The sequence below is a fragment of the Callorhinus ursinus genome, unplaced genomic scaffold (genome assembly GCF_003265705.2).
Source record: "Callorhinus ursinus isolate GAN/ISIS: 27379988/994484 unplaced genomic scaffold, GSC_fseal_2.0 scaffold26, whole genome shotgun sequence".
In the NCBI taxonomy this organism is placed as follows: Eukaryota; Metazoa; Chordata; class Mammalia; order Carnivora; family Otariidae; genus Callorhinus; species Callorhinus ursinus.
The window spans coordinates 11,532,868-11,553,390 of NW_027397088.1; the positions used below are offsets into that span (position 1 = coordinate 11,532,868).

The window sequence follows — 20,523 nt, forward strand, 5'->3', positions numbered from 1 at the left end:
AGAACTGGCTGGTCAAAGGAAATAAAAGACCATTTCAGGCCGATCCTTATTATTAATGTGCCCTGAGCTTATTTTCCTATCTATTCCCAGCTAGTCATCTAAAGAAAAAGATAGTACTATTACTAGGTAACTGTTTTTGCTCTGCTTTTTCTCCATAGCACTTACCACCTTTAACATACTATACAGTCCTCCCCCTCCTCAAATGTAAGCTCCTTGAGGACACCCCCACATGCCTAGATCAGTTGTTGGCATACACTAAGTGCTCAGTAAATATTTACTAAATGACTAGATGAATTTCTTTCTTTCTTTTTTTGACATTTTATTTATTTATTTGACAGAGAGAGACAGCGAGAGAGGGAACACAAGCAGGGGGAGTGGGAGAGAGAGAAGCAGGCTTCCCGCGGAGCGGGGAGCCCGATGCGGGACTCGATCCCAGGATCCCGGGATCATGACCTGAGCCAAAGGCAGACGCATAACGACTGAGCCACCCAGGCGCCCGGTAAATAACTAGATGAATTCCTGTACTCACAGATGGGCTCATGAGGAACTATCCCACAAACAGGAGACCCTCCAAAATAGAATTGCCTTCCAAGTTCTTAAAGAGCAGAAAGCTTAATAAATATTTTAAATTTAATGAGTTAAAGGGATCTTACTACCATCCACTAGAATGAATTGTGTTACAGCTTTTTTTTTTTTTTAACGGCAGGTTTCTTGCCAGTGATCTAAATTAAAATTTCCCAAAGGAAATTTTCAAAAAAGTACCTTTTATCTTGTTCATTATAGTGTTCTCCCAACTTCTAACCACTCATCCACCAACTCATCCTAGCCAGTTCGATGGCATTTCAAGACTGCTCAAAAGCCTTGCCTCTTGCTTACTGAACCAAGTACAGACTTCCTTCCCATGTTCACATCTCAAATTATACCACTCTGTCTGACATTTACCAGCTGCCATGCCACACCCTGGTTTCTCCTGGCCATCTCCCTACTGTGCTAGTGCTCAGACTCTTCTCCACTTCACTCCTCAAACATCATTCTTAATTGTCTAATCTAATAGCCATCCCCAACATCTGACTCCTGATTCTTCTGCTTAAAAGGCTTTCAGAATGAAAAATACCTTCTTCCAGATAATCTGATTCCCTTCAAGAGGACATGCTTATTGCCCACTTTGAAGATTAAAGATAGCCAGCTCTTCATCTGCTACAGAGAATTATTCAACATGGAATTTATTTAGAATTTTTAATCCAACATGGATGGATTTAAAGTGTTATGCCTACAATATTTGTGGCCTGAATTTGCAGTGCCTAAAGTTTTACGCCACGAAGCATAAGATGATGGTCCTGATTGGATATTATGGAATGTAGGTTGTTTTGGTAACAAATGGGGATACACTGAGAATGGAGAATAAGGGGTCTAATACCTCAAGCCAAGTTTATTGCTTTGCATCAGGCTTGAGAGAAATGGCATAGCCTTCTGTATGACTCTTGCAGGTCAAAAACCATCCTAGGATTATGTCTTGTCCAGAATTTTAGGAATGATGAGTGAACATTCATATTGATAATCCTGCCAGTAGTCTGGCTACACAGTTCTTCACTCCAAAGAGCTGCTCCCTTCTATGATGCCATGGTCACTCATAAGCACCTTGCTCTCATGAGGAATCGTTCTACCCTCTAAGATCTCAGCCTTTAACACTTCGCACTCTAACCACATCTTCCTCTCTTTTTTACCATCATTACCATTGGATGTACTGTATACGTCCACTTATTCAACACTTGGCTTTGCCTGCCTCCTCCAGCTTGGATCCCATGGTCAGCCTTCCCACCACTGTCCCCCTCAAGAGCACCTATATATTCTGATGTCCCCCTCTCCCAACCTTCTACCACTGCTGCCCTGCCATCCTTCAGTCTCTGCTCTCTGTACAAATCCGTGAAGACTCTGTACAAAGTCATGTACACACCGCCAGAAGCTCCACTTTAGTATTCATCCCATGTACTCTGGGATTCTGAGAGCAGATTCTGAGAGTACTAAGAAAGCCTTCTATGACTTTTTTAGCAACTAAGTGACATGTACTCCATGACTATTCAAAGTTCAATGCCTCCACTACCCCACTTTTTTACTACTCCTTGCCCTACTGCAATTTGGCTTATCTCCTCTTCTATTTCACTAGAACACCTCTCACCACAGCCACTAATTATGCCATATTCTCCGAATCCAAAGAACACCAATATCTGTTTGGATACCAGAAAGCCATTTCTAGCTTCCCCCCCTTTGCCTCCTAGTATAGAAGCTGGAAGAGTAGATTCTTCCCTCTCAGCCTCTCTTGTACATAAGGGAGACCGTGTGATCCATTTCTAGCCAATAAGATGTAAGGGGAAGTCATTTGGGGGCTTCTGGCAAACAAAGTTACTTAGAATTTGAGAGAAGAGTTTGCTGGTATTATTCTCCCTTCTTCCCACCCTGAACCATAGATGTAATGCCTAGAAATGAAGTAGTCATAATGTGGCCATTAGGTGACACATTGGAGGGCAAACAAATGCTAACAGCTCAGTATGAAGAAGATAGAAAAGGCCTAGATTAGTTCACTGGAATCATCAAAATCCAGATGTCCTGATTTGGAAGAAAAATAATCTACTTATTTAAGCCATTGGTTCTATCACTTGCTATTAATTTACATATTTGTCACTTACAGCAAGAAACATTCCTAACTAACCTAGATGCTTTTCGGTCATTAGTTATTAGTGGTCTTCTAGTTGAGCACTTCTTTTTATTTTTCCCTTGGGCCCAGATATTTTCTACACTCTCCTGGTTTTCTCCCTACTTCTCTGGTGGCTCTTTTTCAGGCTTCTCTAGGAACACCTACCTCTTCCAGGGCCCATGCTTTATATGCTGGGTTTCCTTAGTGCTCCCTATGAAGACCTCTTTTCTTTTCCTTCTATATAGCTTCAGTTGGCATCTGTAGACTAACAATAGATTTCCCCTGTCATGGGCAATGGCACCACCACTGTGCATTTAAGAATCCCAGGAATTAGCCTGGACTCTTGCACATGCTTTACTCCTTTCCCCCCAAGCCTAGTCACCAGTTCCTGTAGAGCCTATCTCCTAAATGTCCCTTGAGTCCTTCTACTTTTGTCCATATGCAATGCTATTTTTCGAGATCAGGTCACCGCCTCCTCTAACCAAGCTGACTGCCCCAGTCTCCTGACTGGTCACTTTGATCAGGTATCCACTCTTTTGCTAAAGGGACCATTCTGAAGCAATATTTGATCACATCAACAACTCCATGCTTAAAATCCTTCATCACCTTCTAGTCAAGATAGACAAACTCTTTACCCTGGCTCTATGACTTTACCCGTTACCTTCATGTCCCTCCTCTGCCCCACGCAGAATCTACACTCCAGCCACCTACACTTCTTTCAGTTACTCAGCCCTGGGAAAGCCTTCACATTCTCTCACCTCCAGGCCTTCATACATATTATCCTTACTGCTTACAACATTCTTCTCCTTCCTTTTTTTTTTTTAATTTTTAAAAGATCTTATTTATTTATTTGAGGGGTAGGGGCAGAGGGAGAGAGAGAATCTCAAGCAGACTCCACACTGAGCATGGAGCCTGACTTGGGGCTCAATCCCGCAACCCTGAGATCATGACCTGAGCTGAAACCAAGAGTTGGACACTCAACCAACTGAACCACCCAGGTGCCCACCTCCTCTTTTTCTTGATATTCTTTTCATTCTTGAGATCTCGCTTTCTATGGGACGTCTTCCAGCATACTTCTTCAGCATCACTTCTCTGTGCTCCCCTATGACTCATTAATCCCCCCATCATAGGACTTACCATATTTTATACTGTAACTTGTCTAATTTGTCGGTCTTCCTCACTACATTGTAACTCCTCTGTCTCATTCCCATTTTGTCCTGAGCACCAGTGTGGGAACATCACAATTATGCGCTGAATGAATATTTACATTTTTTTCAAGCCTTCCCCATGACTCCTCCCCCTCTCATTCATTTTTGCTGTGTCCTTACTTAGGAACACTATCTAGCACACAGTAGATATTGAGTGTGGCAGACACTGTGAGTTGCCTGTCCAAAGCCACTCTTCTCTTCATCTTTACTATCACAGCTTTTCTACAGGGATACGAACGCCCAGCTAAGTACTCACTTTCCCAGCCTCCCTTATAGCCAGGTGTGCTAGGTGACACACTTCTGGCCAATGAGAAGTAACCAGAAGTCTTCTGGAGAGGGGTGAGGGAGCTATGTTTTGAAGAAAGAACTTAGGTCTGTGTTAACATCATGGACAAGGTATTGGCCTTGGGCTGCCTACCTCAAGACTTTTTATTATGTGAGAAAAGGAAACCCCTATTTAAATTTTGGTTAGGTTTTTTTATTTCATACACCAAAGCATTCCTAAATTATATACTTATGGCCTCTTCTCAGCCTTCAATCTATTTGACTTCTTATAGTTTTGGACCCTTCAATGCTTTGAAGGCTTTATTTAGATGTATGCAGGTGAGGCTTGATTCCTTATTTTATGAAATAGAACAGTAAAACAAACACATGATTTTTCCACCCACAAGGAATAATGAGCATTTTGTTAAATAAAACAGAACAACGGTAATAACCTTACATGATTCCACCAGACCTAACCATTCTCATTTTTTTACTCTTCCCCAGAAGCCATAGCTTTCATGAATTGTACGTGTATCTTTCCAGTTCTTTAAAAACATGTATATATATGTATATATATATAGTGCTTGCTTCAGCAGCACATATACTAAAAATAGTTACATGTATAAATTTATTTATGTGTAATGAAGTATTGCATGAGGTGATAAAATGATTTAATCTATAAATAAGGATGATTTCATCTCATTTTGGCTAATACTGATACGTCATTTTTTCCCTCTAATTGCATTAATTAGGATCACCAAAGCAACCTTAATTAGTAGGGATACAGCAGGCAGTCTGGCCTGAAAACCAGCTTTACTAGCAGTACTTCTCATGTTTCAGCATAAAGATGATGAATTATATAAGTCTCATCAGGTTAGGGAAGTTTCTTTTTATTCCTATTTGCTAAGGGCTTTTTTCTCCCAGTCATGAGTGGGTATTGAATTTTACTAAGCCCATTCGGTAAATACTTCATTTCAGTTATTGCACATTGTACGTTTATTTGACAATAATGGCTGTTGACAATATTTTATAAAGTTATTTCCTTATATATGTAATGCTTTGGATCATGCTTTTCAAAGTTTTTAACATTTGATGAGCATTTGTTAAAGCATTTTACATTTTAGATTGTCATCATTTGGTTGATGTGGTAATCGGTCTCCAGGACTCATTCTGGAGGAAGCCGACTGCGTGTCATGAGAGGACTCATGAAACCCTCTGTAGAGGCCCATGTGAACAGGCCACTTGTCAACCACGTGCGTGAGTGTTGTGTTGTGGGCTAAACTGTGCCCCCCCCACAAATTCATATGCTGAAGTCTTAACCCCCAGTACCTCAGGATGTGACCTTATTTGGAGGTAGGGTCTTTACAGAGGCAGTGAGGTTAAAATGAAATCATTAGGGTGATCCTTAATCCAATATAACTGATGTTCTTATAAAAAGGGGAAATTTGGATACAGAGATAGGCGCAGAGGGAAGACCATGTGGAAGAGACAGGGGGAGAAAAATGGCGTCCATAAGCCAAGGAGACAGACCTAGAATAGATCCTCAGAAGGAACCCACCCCGCTGACACCTTGATTTTGGACTTCTAGCCTCCAGAATTGTAAATCTGTAAGTTTCCCTTGTTGAAGCCACACACAGTCTGTGGCTTACACTTTGTTATAGCATCCTAGTCTCGGCTAAATTTCCCCCACCCAATCCATATGTTGACATCGTAAATATCTGAGTGTGACTGTATTTAGAGATAGACTTTAAAGAATTAATTAAGGTTCAATGAGGTCTTTAGGGTGGTTCCTAATACGATATTACTAGTGTCCTTATAAGAAGAGATTAGGATGGAGACGTGCACAGAGGGAAGATCCTGTGAGGACACCGGTAGAACAGAGCCGTCTACAAGCCATGGAGCGAGGCCGCAGAAGAAACCACCCCTGCTGAAAGCTTAATCTCTGACGACGCACCTGCCAGAACTGTGAGGAAAGCAATCTCTGTTTAGGCCACCCAGTCTGTGGTATTTTGTTACAGCAGCCCTAGCCCACCACCCAGTGAGCCACCTTCGAAGGGGGATGCTGCTGTCCCGGGCCAGCCTTCTGCTGACCGCCCCCTCCGGAGACACCTGCAGCCAGAGCTATCCAGCTGAGTTACTCCTAAATCCCTGACCCCCGGAAACGGTGAATTCGTAAATCTTTGTTCTTGTTTTAAATCACTAAGCATTGGGGTAATTTGTTTATGTGTAATAGATAACAAACAGATTCAGAAGAAATAATTAAGTTAATAATAATTCTATTTCACTGGTAAGCTTAGGAGATTAGCACATACCATTTGGAACTCAATTTGATATTAGGAGCACCATCTGATTCTGAGGTCCGTTGTTTTAAGGAAATAATAAATTCTACTCTGCACTCAACTTTAAATTCTAAAACATTTTCATACATGGCCTTCAGTTTCGGCTCCAATTTCTTATGCATAAAAAGTAGAGCACTTATATTTTTTGATGTATCAATGTAGCTGGACAAACCAGAAAACACGGAAACAATGTATGTGGGGATAAGCAGACCTCCTTTCTGGCAGTGTTTCTCCAGAATGGCATTCCCCATGAGCCAAACAAGCGCAGAATCTACACTCAACGTCTTTCTAAAGAAAGGGAAAAGAAAGATCAGAGCTTCAAACCTTGCAGTGTCGCACACCGTACCTTTTGATGGCCACCAGCTCCCCAGATTCGTTACTCTTGCCCATCAGCACACTCCCGTAAGTGCCGTCCCCCAACTGTTTCATGGTTGTGTATCGGTTCATCTTGGAAAAATAGTGCAACAGAGGTTGCTGGTTGAAATGACTTCTTTTTTGAATATAAACTTAAATGCTTCTTTATTTTTGTTTTTTTCCCCTCAGACTGTTGTTGCTACACCGGTGACAGGTTTGCCATCATTAGACGCAGGCTCTTCCCCAGGATTAGGTAGGTTCATGAGATGTAGCGATAAGGAATCTGGCAAGGAAACAGTGCTTCCATTCCTATGAACACCCTATAAACAAACAAACAAACAAACAACAAGAATAAAAAATTCTCATTGAAGAATCTCTTCAAAAAATTTACTGGTAACCTAAGCACGGGGAAGAATTATAAATACTGGTGGGCTAAACATTTGTCAGTAAGTCCTTTGTGCTATGTGGAATGGGGTTCACATATAACAGACTGATAATATTCATTTATGACTGCTTCATTTACATGGGGCTGTGCTATTTATCCCATTACATTCAGTAAATACTGGCTTAATGATCTGTAGGATTCCTTTTATACTGAATATAATCTGCATTATTCCAAATCAGACATTGGAAAATCAGACAACTATACTATATCCATTCTTTGAATCACTTTTTGCATTACATTTAATTTGGCCCATGATCCCTTATGTGAAACTCCTGGGCCAGATGTGTTTGGAATCCAGGAATCTGTACATTTTAGAAAAGTAATATGGTGGATATAGCATACATTATGTAACACCTCCCAAGCAGCATCTTTTTTTTATTTTAAAGATTTTTAAAAAATTTTATTATGTTAATCACCATACATTACATCATTAGTTTTTGATGTAGTGTTCCATGATTCATTGTTTGCGTATAACACCCAGGGCTCCATGTAGAACATGCCCTCTTTAATACCCATCACCCGGCTAACCCATCCCCCTACCCCCCTCCCCTCTAGAACCCTCAGTTTGTTTCTCAGAGTCTATAGTCTCTCATGGTTCATCTGCCCCTCCGATTTCCCCCCCTTCATTTTTCCCTTCCTGCTATCTTCTTTTTTTTTTTTAACATATAATGTATTACTTGTTTCAGAGGTACAGATCTGTGATTCAACAGTCTTACACAATTCACAGCGCTCACCATAGCACATACCCTCCCCAATGTCTATCGCCCAGCCACCCCATCCCTCCCACCCCCCCACCACTCCAGCAACCCTTAGTTTGTTTCCTGAGATTAAGAATTCCTCATGTCAGTGAGATCATATGACACATCTTTCTCTGATTGACTTATTTTGCTCAGCATAATACCCTCCAGTTCCATCCACGTCGTTGCAAATGGCAAGATCTCATTCCTTTTGATGGCTGCATAATATTCCATTGTGTATATATACCACATCTTCTTTATCCATTCATCTATCGATGGACATCTTGGCTCTTTCCACAGTTTGGATATTCTGGACATTGCTGCTATAAAGATCGGGGTACACGTACCCCTTTGGATCACTACATTTGTATCTTTGGGGTAAATACCCAGTAGTGCAATTGCTGGGTCATATGGTAGCTCTATTTTCAACTTTCTGAGGAACCTCCATACTGTTTTCCAGAGTGGTTGCACCAGCTTGCATTCCCACCAACAGTGTAGGAGGGTTCCCCTTTCTCCGCATCCCCGCCAACATCTGTCGTTTCCTGACTTGTTAATTTTAGCCATTGTGACTGGTGTGAGGTGGTATCTCATTGAGGTTTTGATTTGGATTTCCCTGATGCCGAGCGATGTTGAGCACTTTTTCATGTGTCTGTTGGCCATTTGGATGTCTTCTTTGGAAAGATGTCTGTTCATGTCTTCTGCCCGTTTCTCCCAAGCAGCATCTTAACATAGCTGCAGAAAACTGTACAGAAGTCCACTAAGTAAAAGAGATGAAGGCTACACTGGCATCACATCATTCAGGTCGTGTTACATTGCAATGTTGTATAAGTTTATTTTAAAATGTTCATTTTTCAGAGTTTTGTGAATTTTGAAACTACAGATGAGGGACTGTGGATCTGTATATATTAGAAGGGTACAGGTTTCAGCAGGTTCTGATTTTATTACTGCAGTTAAAGAAAAACAGAACAAAGTGCTGTTAGGACATTCAGTAGTTTCCTCACTTCCGTCTTAGGTCTGTTTCAAGGAACTGCTTCTCATTTCATTCTTAGATTGCTTTTAAAAATCTCTGTCATTCTGTTACAAGGCTTTATGCTGAGTTGCAGATGGTAACAAAATGCTTGGCACCATTAAAATAGTTTATTTTAAAATGCCTTTTATAATTTGATGCTTCATTCAAAGATTTCTTTCACTGTAGTACTGTTTCATTTCCACAAAATAAAATCATAGAAATTGTTTTTCTATTCTATGCAGAAATTTAGGACCCACAGGTTATGACGTGGTCATCAAAGTACCTAAGACTTCCAAAAGCAGGCTTTCAGGAGGAAGAAACAAAAGTGCAGGGAAGGACAATAAAACTATGTTTATTCCTATTACGGGAATGTATTTGTCCATAGGAAAGGTGGGAAGAGCCCTGTGGGACTTTTAAGTAACAGGGTGGGGGTGCAGTAGGGTATCATTTATTTTACTTCATATAGATAATACCCCCTTGAAAGTCATGTATGAATTAATTTAGGCTGTGCTAACTGTGGCCAGGATCTTAAAAAAGAGATCACAATAGTAGATTCCTTATCTATTTAGGTATTCTTTTTCAGCTTAAGTCTGAACAAATGGTCTTAACGGATGCCAGCAAATGATTCCCCATTTGCCTGGAAATAGAATTTTTTGTAAGTGGTATTTACATTATACATATACATGGCATTGATATATTAAGGCATTTATAGAAAGAAAGTCATCACCCCTTCTGCATGGTTCCTGACCCATACATGTATTTGCTTTTCTTAATTTTTTCCTTTATCTGCATAAGGAAATATTTTTGAAAGATCTTTTGGGTTTGTTTTTTTTAAGATTTTATTTTTAAGTCATCTCTTCATCCAACATGGGGCTTGAACTCATAACCTCATGACTCTTGAGTCGCATGCTCTTCCAACTGAGCCAGCTGGGCACCTCTGGGTTGTTTGTTTTGTACTATGTGTTATGATTAAACAAAACACAGACTAAAATGTATTTATTCTTATCATTTAGAATTTTATTAAATCGGTATTTTGCAGTTTGTTATCAACATGTTAAATTGTTTGACATTTTTCTAGCTTATCTTACTTGAGGTGACATACACCGGCCTTTTAAGGAAAAGTGCTCTCTATAGGTTTACTGATCCCTTCTGGTTAAGTAACAATATAGAGAATATATTTGTCCACAAGGCCACGGTGTTCGTCGTATCAGTAGGATTGTAATCTATAATATAATGTATCTATAATCAATCAGAGAATCAATGATGGAGTCAGTCTAGTACTTGCATTAGGTTTGAGGCTGCTTGTTTTTTGTAGGGTAGTCCCCAACTTCTAAAGAACTCATTCTTACTGGCTTTTACAATCACTGATGCAGCTAAAGGAACTACCCCGCCCCCCCCGTTTTTCCTTCAAAACCATGCAGAGTCTGCCCCACAATGAAAACTGCCCACCCTCACCTCCACTTTAAGATTCCTAACCCATTTCCTTACCCTAAAATACCAAAACGCTACTGACCAAATGGAAATTGCAAGTGGTGCTCCTTACCCCTACTAGACCCTGAAGCTGCATCTGGCTCTATACCCAGAAGGACACTAGAAAAATAACAGGCCAGAAACAGTGGAGGGAAAGAAAGTAGGAGTACAGGAGGAAGGGAGTCTAAGTAGAGCTCCCCTTATGAAAACTAATTTCTTAATTCAGAAATTCAATGGGATAATAACATCATCTTTTCTTTCATGTTAATACTAATTGAGGACAAGTGCTGAGGGCCTGATAGGCAGGAAGTAAGGTAGGCAATTCTGGAAAAGGACATATTGCTTGAGAAGGGAATGAAAGAGGGAGGCTGCCCAGGTGGGAAAAGAAATGCAGAGGTGACAGGGTCCAAGAAACAATAGTCAAAATTTTCCTTGCAGTGACTTAACCTCGAAAAGTGGAATTAATTGCCTCTTTATCTTCCACTATTAAGACCATCAACCACCACCATCACCAGTATTATTAGCACTACAGATCTTCACTCATTGATGACTTTCTGCATTGGCCTGGAAACCCAACAATTTTTGGAGTGGAAATTGTAGAAACTTTTTGCCAAGCCTAACCAACCACTTTCCAAATAAACGCTGGAAACACAATTTGTATCACGTGAGGGTGGCTACAGCATAGGGTCTACTTACATTCAGGGAAGAATGAACAGGGGACACAGCCATTTCTCAGCTTCTATCATTTAAGGGGTGGAGTGATGAAGATAATGGACATGACATAGATTTTAAAAAGTCTGATTTGTGGTTCTCAGAGAATCTGTCCAGTTTAAGCCCTACCTAACCTTTAAGTAAAAACAAGTTTATGCTATGCTCCCAAACAAAAACCTTAGAGAGGCCTCTTTTGAGACATACTAATTACAAAACAGATCGTTTTCCAGGGTTAGAAGCCAACCATTTCCTTGAAATCCTCCTTGAAAATATAAAGACAATGGCCTCATGTAAAGAGGCACAGATATCAAGGTGAAGTTTTTTATTTATTTGTTTGTTTGTTTATTTATTTATTTAAATCATTATTCCCATGTTTCTACTCACTGATGGCACATAAACAACTACTTTAACTGATGTACCACAGCAAGCTCCTAAACTAATTACTAGTCAAAAGCAATAGATGTAAGTTAAGAAGACATAGGCTGCCTACGGGTCCCCAGTTCACACACAATAATATGTCTCTACAGGTTACATTCATTCTTCTCTGTTGATCTACAGAAAACAAATTCTGCCGAATAGAGATGTATTAACATGACTTCTTATGTATGTGAATATTTCCATCTCTACAGTTGACTCTTGAACAACATGGGTTTGAACTGTACAGGTCCACTTATATGCAGATTTTTTTCTGATCAATACCATACAGTACTGTGAATGTATTTTCTTTCTGATTTTCTTAATAACATGTTCTTTTGTCTAGCTTACTTTATTGGAAGAATACAGTACATAATACATATACAAAATGTGTGTTAATTAACTGTTTATGTCATCAGTAAGATTTCTGGAGGAAGCGGGCTATTAGGTTTTTGGTGAGTCAAAAATTATACTAGAATTTTTGACCGTGAGGAGGTTCAACCCCTAATCCCTGCATTGTTCAAGGGTCAACTGTATATATATTTCCATATATATGTATATACATGCAACAAGGCAGGACACAAGTAAATGTAATACAACTATGATCCTTAATTTAGCAGAACTATTAGGAACTTGGAATTTTCTACAATTAAGTTACAATATTTAGTGACTTTCCTATGGCTAAACAAACCTTATATTTTGATTTAAAGAAAGAGATTTAAAGACTCAATTATAGACCTGCATTAAACAAATACCCTTATAATTTCTCTCCTATTAATAGTTTTCTTTTTATCTAAGTGCACAATTACTGTAAACTTAAGCTGTATTCTCAGTAGCTTCTGCCAGCTAAAAGGGATTTAGATGGGATTAAAGAAGATTAAACACAGAGGGCAAATGGAGGGTAAAACTTGTGTCTGCCAATCACTGAACAGATAACGTTTGGAAATCTTCAACTTGTCTTTGCAGAACCTACTGTAACGCTATCACTCCAACGCTGACATTAACGTTTGTTTAAAAAATAACCTTTTAAGAATCACTAAGCTGTTTAAGAGCAAGACAAAAAAAGATCTCAAAGTAACCAAAACATATGTTTACAGAAATTGAAAGGAGAGCTTTTACAGTGGGACAACAAAGATTCCGTGCTTAAAAAAATAACAGCATTGTGCTTTGTGCTAACATTCACACATTATACTAAAACTAAACAAAATAAAAAACCACCCCAACAGAGAGATCAAACATCCTTGCGCAAGGCTAACTTTGCATAAGCAGTTAAGTGGCCACCTTGGGGTGGGCGTTCTCCCTGTCCCGGACGCTGCAGTGAATTGGGAGATGGCGAACGTAGAGGAAAGTCAGAAGGCTGGAGAGTAATGTGTTACTTTGGCTCAAAGAACATCGTTATCATTAGGACAGATGTCTGCTCATTTAAAATGATTATCTAAATATAATTAATCTCCTTTAGAATTGAAATTACAAGCCCCTAATATTAGTTTTATTGCTCCCCACTTCCTTGCCCCCTCCTCTGTCCCTAAATTAAAATGTCTTGTCTGCGGTAAGAAAGTTTTCATCACGCCGACTCTCCGATCTTTTTTCGCAAACTAGGGCCCTGTAAAAGACTCCTGGGGTCCTGGTCTTGCCGGTGTGCCGGAAAGGGGTCGTCCCCCGGGCCTTGTGTGTCCGGCCGCCGACGGCGGGTGATCCCCCAGCATCCCCGCAGCCGGTCTGGCGGGCCACTTCTGGCTGCCCCCCAGAGCCACCCTGCGCCGGGATTCTGCTGGGAGTCATTTGGGATGCACGAATGAGGACGGAATTTAGACCCGGTTTTCTTTCTTTTCCTTCCTTTTTTATTTTGTAGTTGTGAACTCAATTCCGCTGCCTTCCCGAGACGCGATCTCGCTTCTATTCTCACTCCTAGTTTCCCCTCCAGCCCCAGCAGTAGAGCGAGCGGTGGAGGGGGGTAGGGTGGGGGGCGTAGGGGATCAAAACGGAGAGGTTCCGGGGCCGGGGTCCTCACACTGAGGTATGCCTGCCGTCTTCCTCCCACCCGGAATCTAGCCCTCCGTCAAGGAGCGCGGAAAAGTGGTCCAGGGGACCTCGGAGAGCAAGGAACGAAGTAGGCGCAGAAGGACCCTCCCCCGCTTCGCCCTCGTCTCCCGGGTCCTTCTCCCTCCCGTCCCTCCCCCTACCAGTGTCCAGGCCACTTCTCTCGGCGGAGGTTGGCCCAGGTAGGACGGGGCGCCGAGGGGACATGCCGGGCGGGCCTCGCAGGACAGGCTTGAGCTGGATCGGACAGAGGGTGGCGGCCCCGCAGCCGGCTCGGGATTACCTGCCCGGCACCCGGCGCTTACCTCTTTCGCTTGCATGTGAAGCTCAGGCGTCTTGTGTGTTTCGTCTCCTAGGAAACGGCGGGGGCGGTGCGCTGGCTACTGAGCTTTCCGCCTGCTTACGCCCCGCCCACAGGGGGCGTGGTCAATCCGGACAAACCCCGCCCTGTCCTGCAAGCCCCGCCTCTCTCGGGGCAGGGCTGCCGTTAACACCTGGGCGCCTCTAGAGCTAGTGCTCTCTGTAAGGCTTCAGAAAGTCTTGGTTACCTTTACAGTTTTTTTTTGTAGGAAGTTGGTTGGTTTGCCCTTTATTCTGTTTTGGTTTTGCTTGGATTCATTCTACAAAAGAACTTGATTCATTAAATCTGGTCTGCAGACTTGGAAAGGGCAGAAGAAAGGTACATATTGGCCTTTACTTGTATTTGCTTGTGCGTGTACCACCTGGGGGAAAATTGCTCTTGGATTGCAGTCCCTTTTATCAGTCAACTGTTCAGGTATGTTACCTCCTAGGCCGCACTTCTAAGTTTGTTTTCATTTATTCATTCAGAGAACCTACTAAGTACCAGTTAGAGTGTTAGTGGTAATTCCAAGATAAACCACTATGTTTGTGTAAATGAGTAAATAGTAACTAGTCTAGAGTTGTGAGAGGAGGACAAACTTGTGTTACTGCGAAAAAATGTCCAGATTGGCTAGCAAGAAGGGTCCATGAATCAGAAGCATGAGAGACAAGGCAGTGATGTATCCATTTAATAATTATCTATGAGGTATCGGCCCTGGGCTTGGCACTAGAATAATGCCACAGTAAACAAGACAGATATGCTCTTGGCCCTCTTGCAGTATAAAGAAAAAATAGGCAGAAAAGTAAAAAGCTTTTAAAGTTACATCATGGAGGTCTTATATGACCAGATATGAAGCCTAGGACTTACCATGCATTAACGGGGGAACTAATGAAAAATTTTCCACAGAGGAGTGACGTGTTCATATCTGCATTTCAGAAAGATCACAAAAGCAGCAGTGAGTAGGGCAAATTTTAGCTGTGAGTCTCGAGGCAAGAGAAAGAAAAGCAGGTGATGTCAGTTGATCAGGAAGAAATGATGATGATCCGACTGTGCAGCAGGGATGATGGAAACAGAAGAGAAAGGGACAGAACTTAATTTAGGTGTTAAAATCAACAGGCCCATCCAGCTTAGGTGAGTGGTGGACAGTGGTGTCCAAAACCGAGTTGAGAAATGTTGGAAGAGAAGCAGATTTGTAGGTACTGTATGGGAGAGATCATAAGGCCAGTTGTGAAAATCTTGAGTTTGAGTCCAAATGGAGGTTACGAGAGGGTAATTTGAAACAGATTTATAACTTAGAGTTGGAAGAGCTGAAACGATAGCTGAAGTCCAAGGGTGTGGATGAGATAAGCTAGGAAGAAAGGAGAACTGGGATTCTGGAAAACTCTTTAAATATTTTAAAAATACTGTAAAGGGTGGGGAAGAAAAACAGAGATGTGGAAGAGAGAAGGACTGAAAAAGAAAATTCAGAGAAGTAGCAGGAGATTCCTGGGGAAAAAAAAAAAAAAGATATTTCAGAATGGGGGGCCTGGGTGGCTCAGTTGGTTAAGCGACTGCCTTCGGCTCAGGTCATGATCCTGGAGTCCCGGGATCGAGTCCCACATCGGGCTCCCTGCTCAGCGGGGAGTCTGCTTCTCCCTCTGACCCTCTTCCCTCTCGTGCTCTCTATCTCTCATTCTCTCTCTCAAATAAATAAATAAAATCTTTAAAAAAAAAAAGATATTTCAGAATGAAAACAGGTAGGTTAAAAAAAAAAAAAGAAGCCAGGAGGAAAGCAAGAAGAGGATATGATGGTAGACTAGATCATTTGAAGAGCCTTCTTGATTTGAAACAAGGCCATCGTACTTAAGGCACGGTTTTTAAATTCGTTGTTGCAATAGGAAGAACAGATTTCCAGGCACTCCCATCTCCTTCTAAGAGGTACCTGATACTCGAGTAGGAACAATAAACATATGTGAAAGGCTAAACTGGCCCAAAGGCAAATCTACTTTCAGCAACATGGAAGATGAAGCTCTGGACCAGTGGCCATGGGGCTGAGCAGAACCAGAAACTAGAAAATTAACCAGAGAAACTGGGAAGGAGCCAAAATGGTCTCAGGGCAGTAGTGCCATCTAAATTCCAGAAGAACACAAATCATCTCTGGACAAAGCATCTTCAATTTAGGCACCCAGATTTTTCACAAAGTATCAGCTTATAGCCACATGAAAAATGAACCCCCTCAAATGAGAATTAGCAGAAAAAGCAATAATATGTTTAGACTTTTGAGGGCTTCAGAAATTGGAGATATCAGCTTGAATATAAAATAATCATGTGTGGGAAAGTATACAGAAAAGCATACAGAATCACAAAAATGAACAAAGATTGACCAGGAGTATTAGAAAAAACTGTTGAAAATTAAAATAATAATTATTAACATACACTTTTTAAAAAGCAAATTAGTTAAACAGTGTATTAGATCCAAAGAGTTGGGAAACTGGAACAAAATCGGCAAAAATCGCTCAGAATGTAGCACAAAGACAAGAGATAGGAGATGTTAATGACAGGCTAAGAGATATGATGGAAAGAACAAGAAAGTCTAATACATACCTAAGTAGAGTCTAAGAAGTAGAGAATAAAGAGATCGGAGAAGAGGCAATTTTTGCAAAATTATGGCTGAGTACTTTCTACAATCAATTAAAGATAATGAATCCACAGATAAAGAAGGCACAATGAATGCCAAGCTGGGCAAGTTAAGAGATAGTCACATCGAGTCACAAACTTGCAAAACTGGAGAATGCTAAAGACAAAGCAAATTTAAAAACAGACTGGAAGAAAAGAGAGATGACCTAGAAAGGAAGAGCAGTAGACTGACAAGCAGACCTGTCCATAGTAAACATGAAAGCTGGAAGATGACATGAAAGTTCCACCTCACTCGGCGCCTGGGTGGCTCTGTCCTGTTCTTGATTTCTTGATTCTCTCTCTCCTTCTGCCCCTCCCCCTGCTTGTGCTCTTGCTCTCTATAAAATTAAATAAATAAATCTTTAAAAAAAATTCCCCCTTAAATGAAAATAATAAACACTTTTGTTCAAAGTAATGAGAAGAAATAACTGTCAAACTAGAATTGTACCTAAGAAAACTATTTTTCAAGAGCAACAGCAAATAGACACATTTTCAGATTAAAAAAAAAAAAATGAGACCTTTTATAACAGACCTACTCTGAAAGAGAAACTGTACTTTAGGTAGAAGGAAACTGTACTTTAGGAAGAAGGAATGTAATCCCAGAGCTGCAAAAAGATAGTATGACCAAAGAAACCGATACATGTATAAATGTAAAAATACTCTCAGTGTAAAACAGGTTACTAGTAACTATTATTAAAAATAACGTATGGAGTTAATAATATGAACCACAATACAGGTTTCGCCTGTTATCCAAAAGGAGAGCATTCCTATGAAGCTTTGGAAATGGCATAAAGCAAAGAAACAATTACCATTAATTTATATGGAAAAATTTTTATTTTTTATTATTTTTATTTTTTTAAAGATTTTATTTATTTATTTGAGAGAGAGAGAATGAGAGATAGAGAGCACGAGAGGGAAGAGGGTCAGAGGGAGAAGCAGACTCCCTGCTGAGCAGGGAGCCTGATGTGGGACTCGATCCCGAGACTCCAGGATCATGACCTGAGCCGAAGGCAGTCGCTTAACCAACTGAGACACCCAGGTGCCCCAATATATGGAAAATTTTTTAAACATTCCCACCCCACCCCCCAAAAATAGGCTTTCTTAGACTTTCCTGATACTTTAGGACATAGCTTGCAAAGAGAATAAAATGTGTTCATTAGGATTGTTATCTAGAATTTGTTGATGACCTCAGGGATGAAAATTTCAGTGGGGGCAGATGGTTTGGTTGAAGGTATGTGGACTTTTGTTTTAATCTCTCTACTGCCTTTTACTGACTATGGTTATTATTTTTCTCTGAGCAAAGTACTTAGTATCTCTGACACTCCATGTTCTTTTCTGTGAAATGGGCTAATGATGCATAACTTTGAAAGTTGTGAGAGGAAATCGAATACTGCCCAGCTCATAGTAGTCAGACCTTAATATGTATCATGACCCTCACAATTAACACCACCATCATTATCATTAATTATTCATTCATTCATTCATTATTTTAATGAAATGGAGGCGAGACTGAAGTGGGTTGGGTAGTGTACATGGTACAAGGAGTTGAAAATAGTTTTGTTGTGAAGAAAGGGAAAAGGGATGAATTAGTAAAGGGGAGAAAAGACACTCTTCTTCAAAAAGAAAGATTTCAGGATGTTTAGAAGGTTGGGAGCATAACTGGTAGTGAGAGACAATGGAGACATATGAGGGGGAAGAATAACTGAGCAAGAACCTGGAGTAAGGAGTGGGGCTGTGAAGATGAACTGGGGCTGGAGGAAGAATTAGCCTTGGACAGGGGGAAAAATAACTCTCCTCTGAAGTAAGTGTAGAGAACTTGGCAGTTATTATGGTCCTGATTGTGTTTGCATTTTATAAATTCAGAGTCTGTGTACGTACAGGTGGGCTCTGTTTCCTATGGAAGCATCATCAGTGGTGTCATTTCCTCCTTATCTATCTCTTTATCTATCTACCTGTCTATGTGCTATTTCTTCAGAAGCTAAAGGGAAAACAGTTATCCATCTGCAGTACAATTATTTAACAAGACCTCATTGAGCATCTACTATGTGTCGGGCACTGTTCTAGGTACTGGGGAGTACAATATTGAACAAGACTCCCAGAAGTTTACTCTCAAAGTCCTGTCTGAGACAAACACGTAAGGCGAGACCTGCAGGAGAAAAGGAGACAGACTAGGGGGAAGGGTATGGCAGAGGAAAGGACAGGAAGGGCAGCTGCTAGCGGGGGAGAACGGTAGGGGACGAGGTTGGAAAAGGAGGCAATACCTATATGACATAGAGCCTTGTGGGTCTGGGGAAGAGTTTAGATATTTTGTGTGTGTCATAAGATAAATTATTTTGCAGGGAATTAAGTAGGGTGTGATAGAATCAGATTTACATTTTTAACACCAGCCCCCTCCCCTCCCTGCCAACTGTCACTGTCCTAATTCAAGCCAACCTCAGCCCTCACCTGGATTATTGCGATAGTCTCCTAACTGGACATCAGTTTCCACCCTTGCTCACTTCCAGTTTATTCTCACAGCAGTCAAGTGCTCCTGTTAAAACACAAGACAGATTTCATCACTTTGTTTAAAACCCTGCGACAGCTCCCTTCTCTGTTTTGTGGTCCTTATCATGACCTCTAAAACCTTAAAGTTTCTCTGGCCACCTTTCTCCCTGGGTGACTTCATCTCTTCATAGTCTCCATTTATTTGCTCTGCTTCACCACACTGGCCTTCTCACTGTTGCTTACAAAGCTCCTGCCTCTGGGTGTGTGCTCTGGCTTTCCCCCTGCATGGAATCCTCGTCCCGCAGATTTCTGTGTGGCTCTGTCCCCCACTTCCTTTTAGTCTTTGTTTAAAAAATAGCTTTCTCGGTGAAGTCTTCTCTGACCATCCTTACTACCCACTGCTAATACTTCATGCACACCCATTTGCTCTCTTTTTTCTATTTTACTTATTTGTTCATTCATTCATTCATTCATTCATTTTTATTTATTTACTTGAGAGAGAGAGAGAGAATACAAGCTGGGGGAGGAGCAGAGGGAAAGGGAGAAGTATATTCCGTGCTGAGTGTGGAGCGTGATGAGGAGCTCAATGCCACAACCCTGAGATCAAGACCGGAGCTGAAATCAAGAGTCGAATGCTTAACCGACTGAGCCACCCAGGCACCACTATTTTTTCTTTTTAGCATCTCTCACCATTTAATATATCATATATGTTACTGGCTTATGTTGTTTTCTTTCTGCCTCCCCCCACTGGAACAGAAACTCCCTGAAGACAGAGGTTTATGTATTTGGTCACCAATGTATTTTTCCCTTGAGCAGTACCTGGCACATACCGGGTGCTCGATAAATATTTGTTGAGTGAATAAATGGATGTTACTTCTGGCTGCCCTGTGGAGAATGGACTGTAGGGAGACAAGCGGGGAATAGGGAGGCTAGCCAAGAGACATTTGCAGTGAGATATGATGGTAGGATGGAGAAATAGTTTTGAATGAGCAGTAGAGACAGATAGGTGTTGCGGTGTCCAATCACAAAGCAATCCGTTGATTGATTGATTGAGTCAGTGGACTGAGTGAAACCTTAGCAATCTTAGAAATGCAAGTCTTTATAGTATTAGGAGTCCTAGCCACAGCAATCAGACAACAAAAAGAAATCAAAGGCATCCAAATCGGCAAAGAGGAAGTCAAACTCTCACTCTTTGCAGATGATATGATACTTTATGTGGAAAACCCAAAAGACTCCACCCCAAAACTGCTAGAACTCATACAGGAATTCAGTAAAGTAGCAGGCTATAAAATCAATGCACAGAAATCAGTGGCATTCCTATACACCAACAACAAGACAGAAGAGAGACAAATCAAGGAGTC

General features: G+C 41.0%; 1 protein-coding gene across 5 annotated transcripts in view; it reads right to left on the bottom strand.

Moving 5' to 3' along the window:
* Positions 1-14,080, bottom strand: part of MAK (male germ cell associated kinase) — a 57,646-nt gene extending 43,566 nt beyond the window's left edge. For 3 of the 5 annotated variants that reach the window (XM_025891019.2, XM_025891020.2, XM_073877571.1), the window contains exons 1-2: positions 13,827-13,972; positions 6,850-7,177 (exon numbers count right to left, since the gene is read on the bottom strand). In XM_025891019.2, the coding sequence (XP_025746804.1) occupies positions 6,850-6,950 (101 nt within the window). In that variant the 5' untranslated portion in view covers positions 6,951-7,177; positions 13,827-13,972. The other 2 variants (XM_073877569.1, XM_073877570.1) reach the window with 2 other exon arrangements.
* Positions 14,081-20,523: the final 6,443 nt, after the last annotated feature.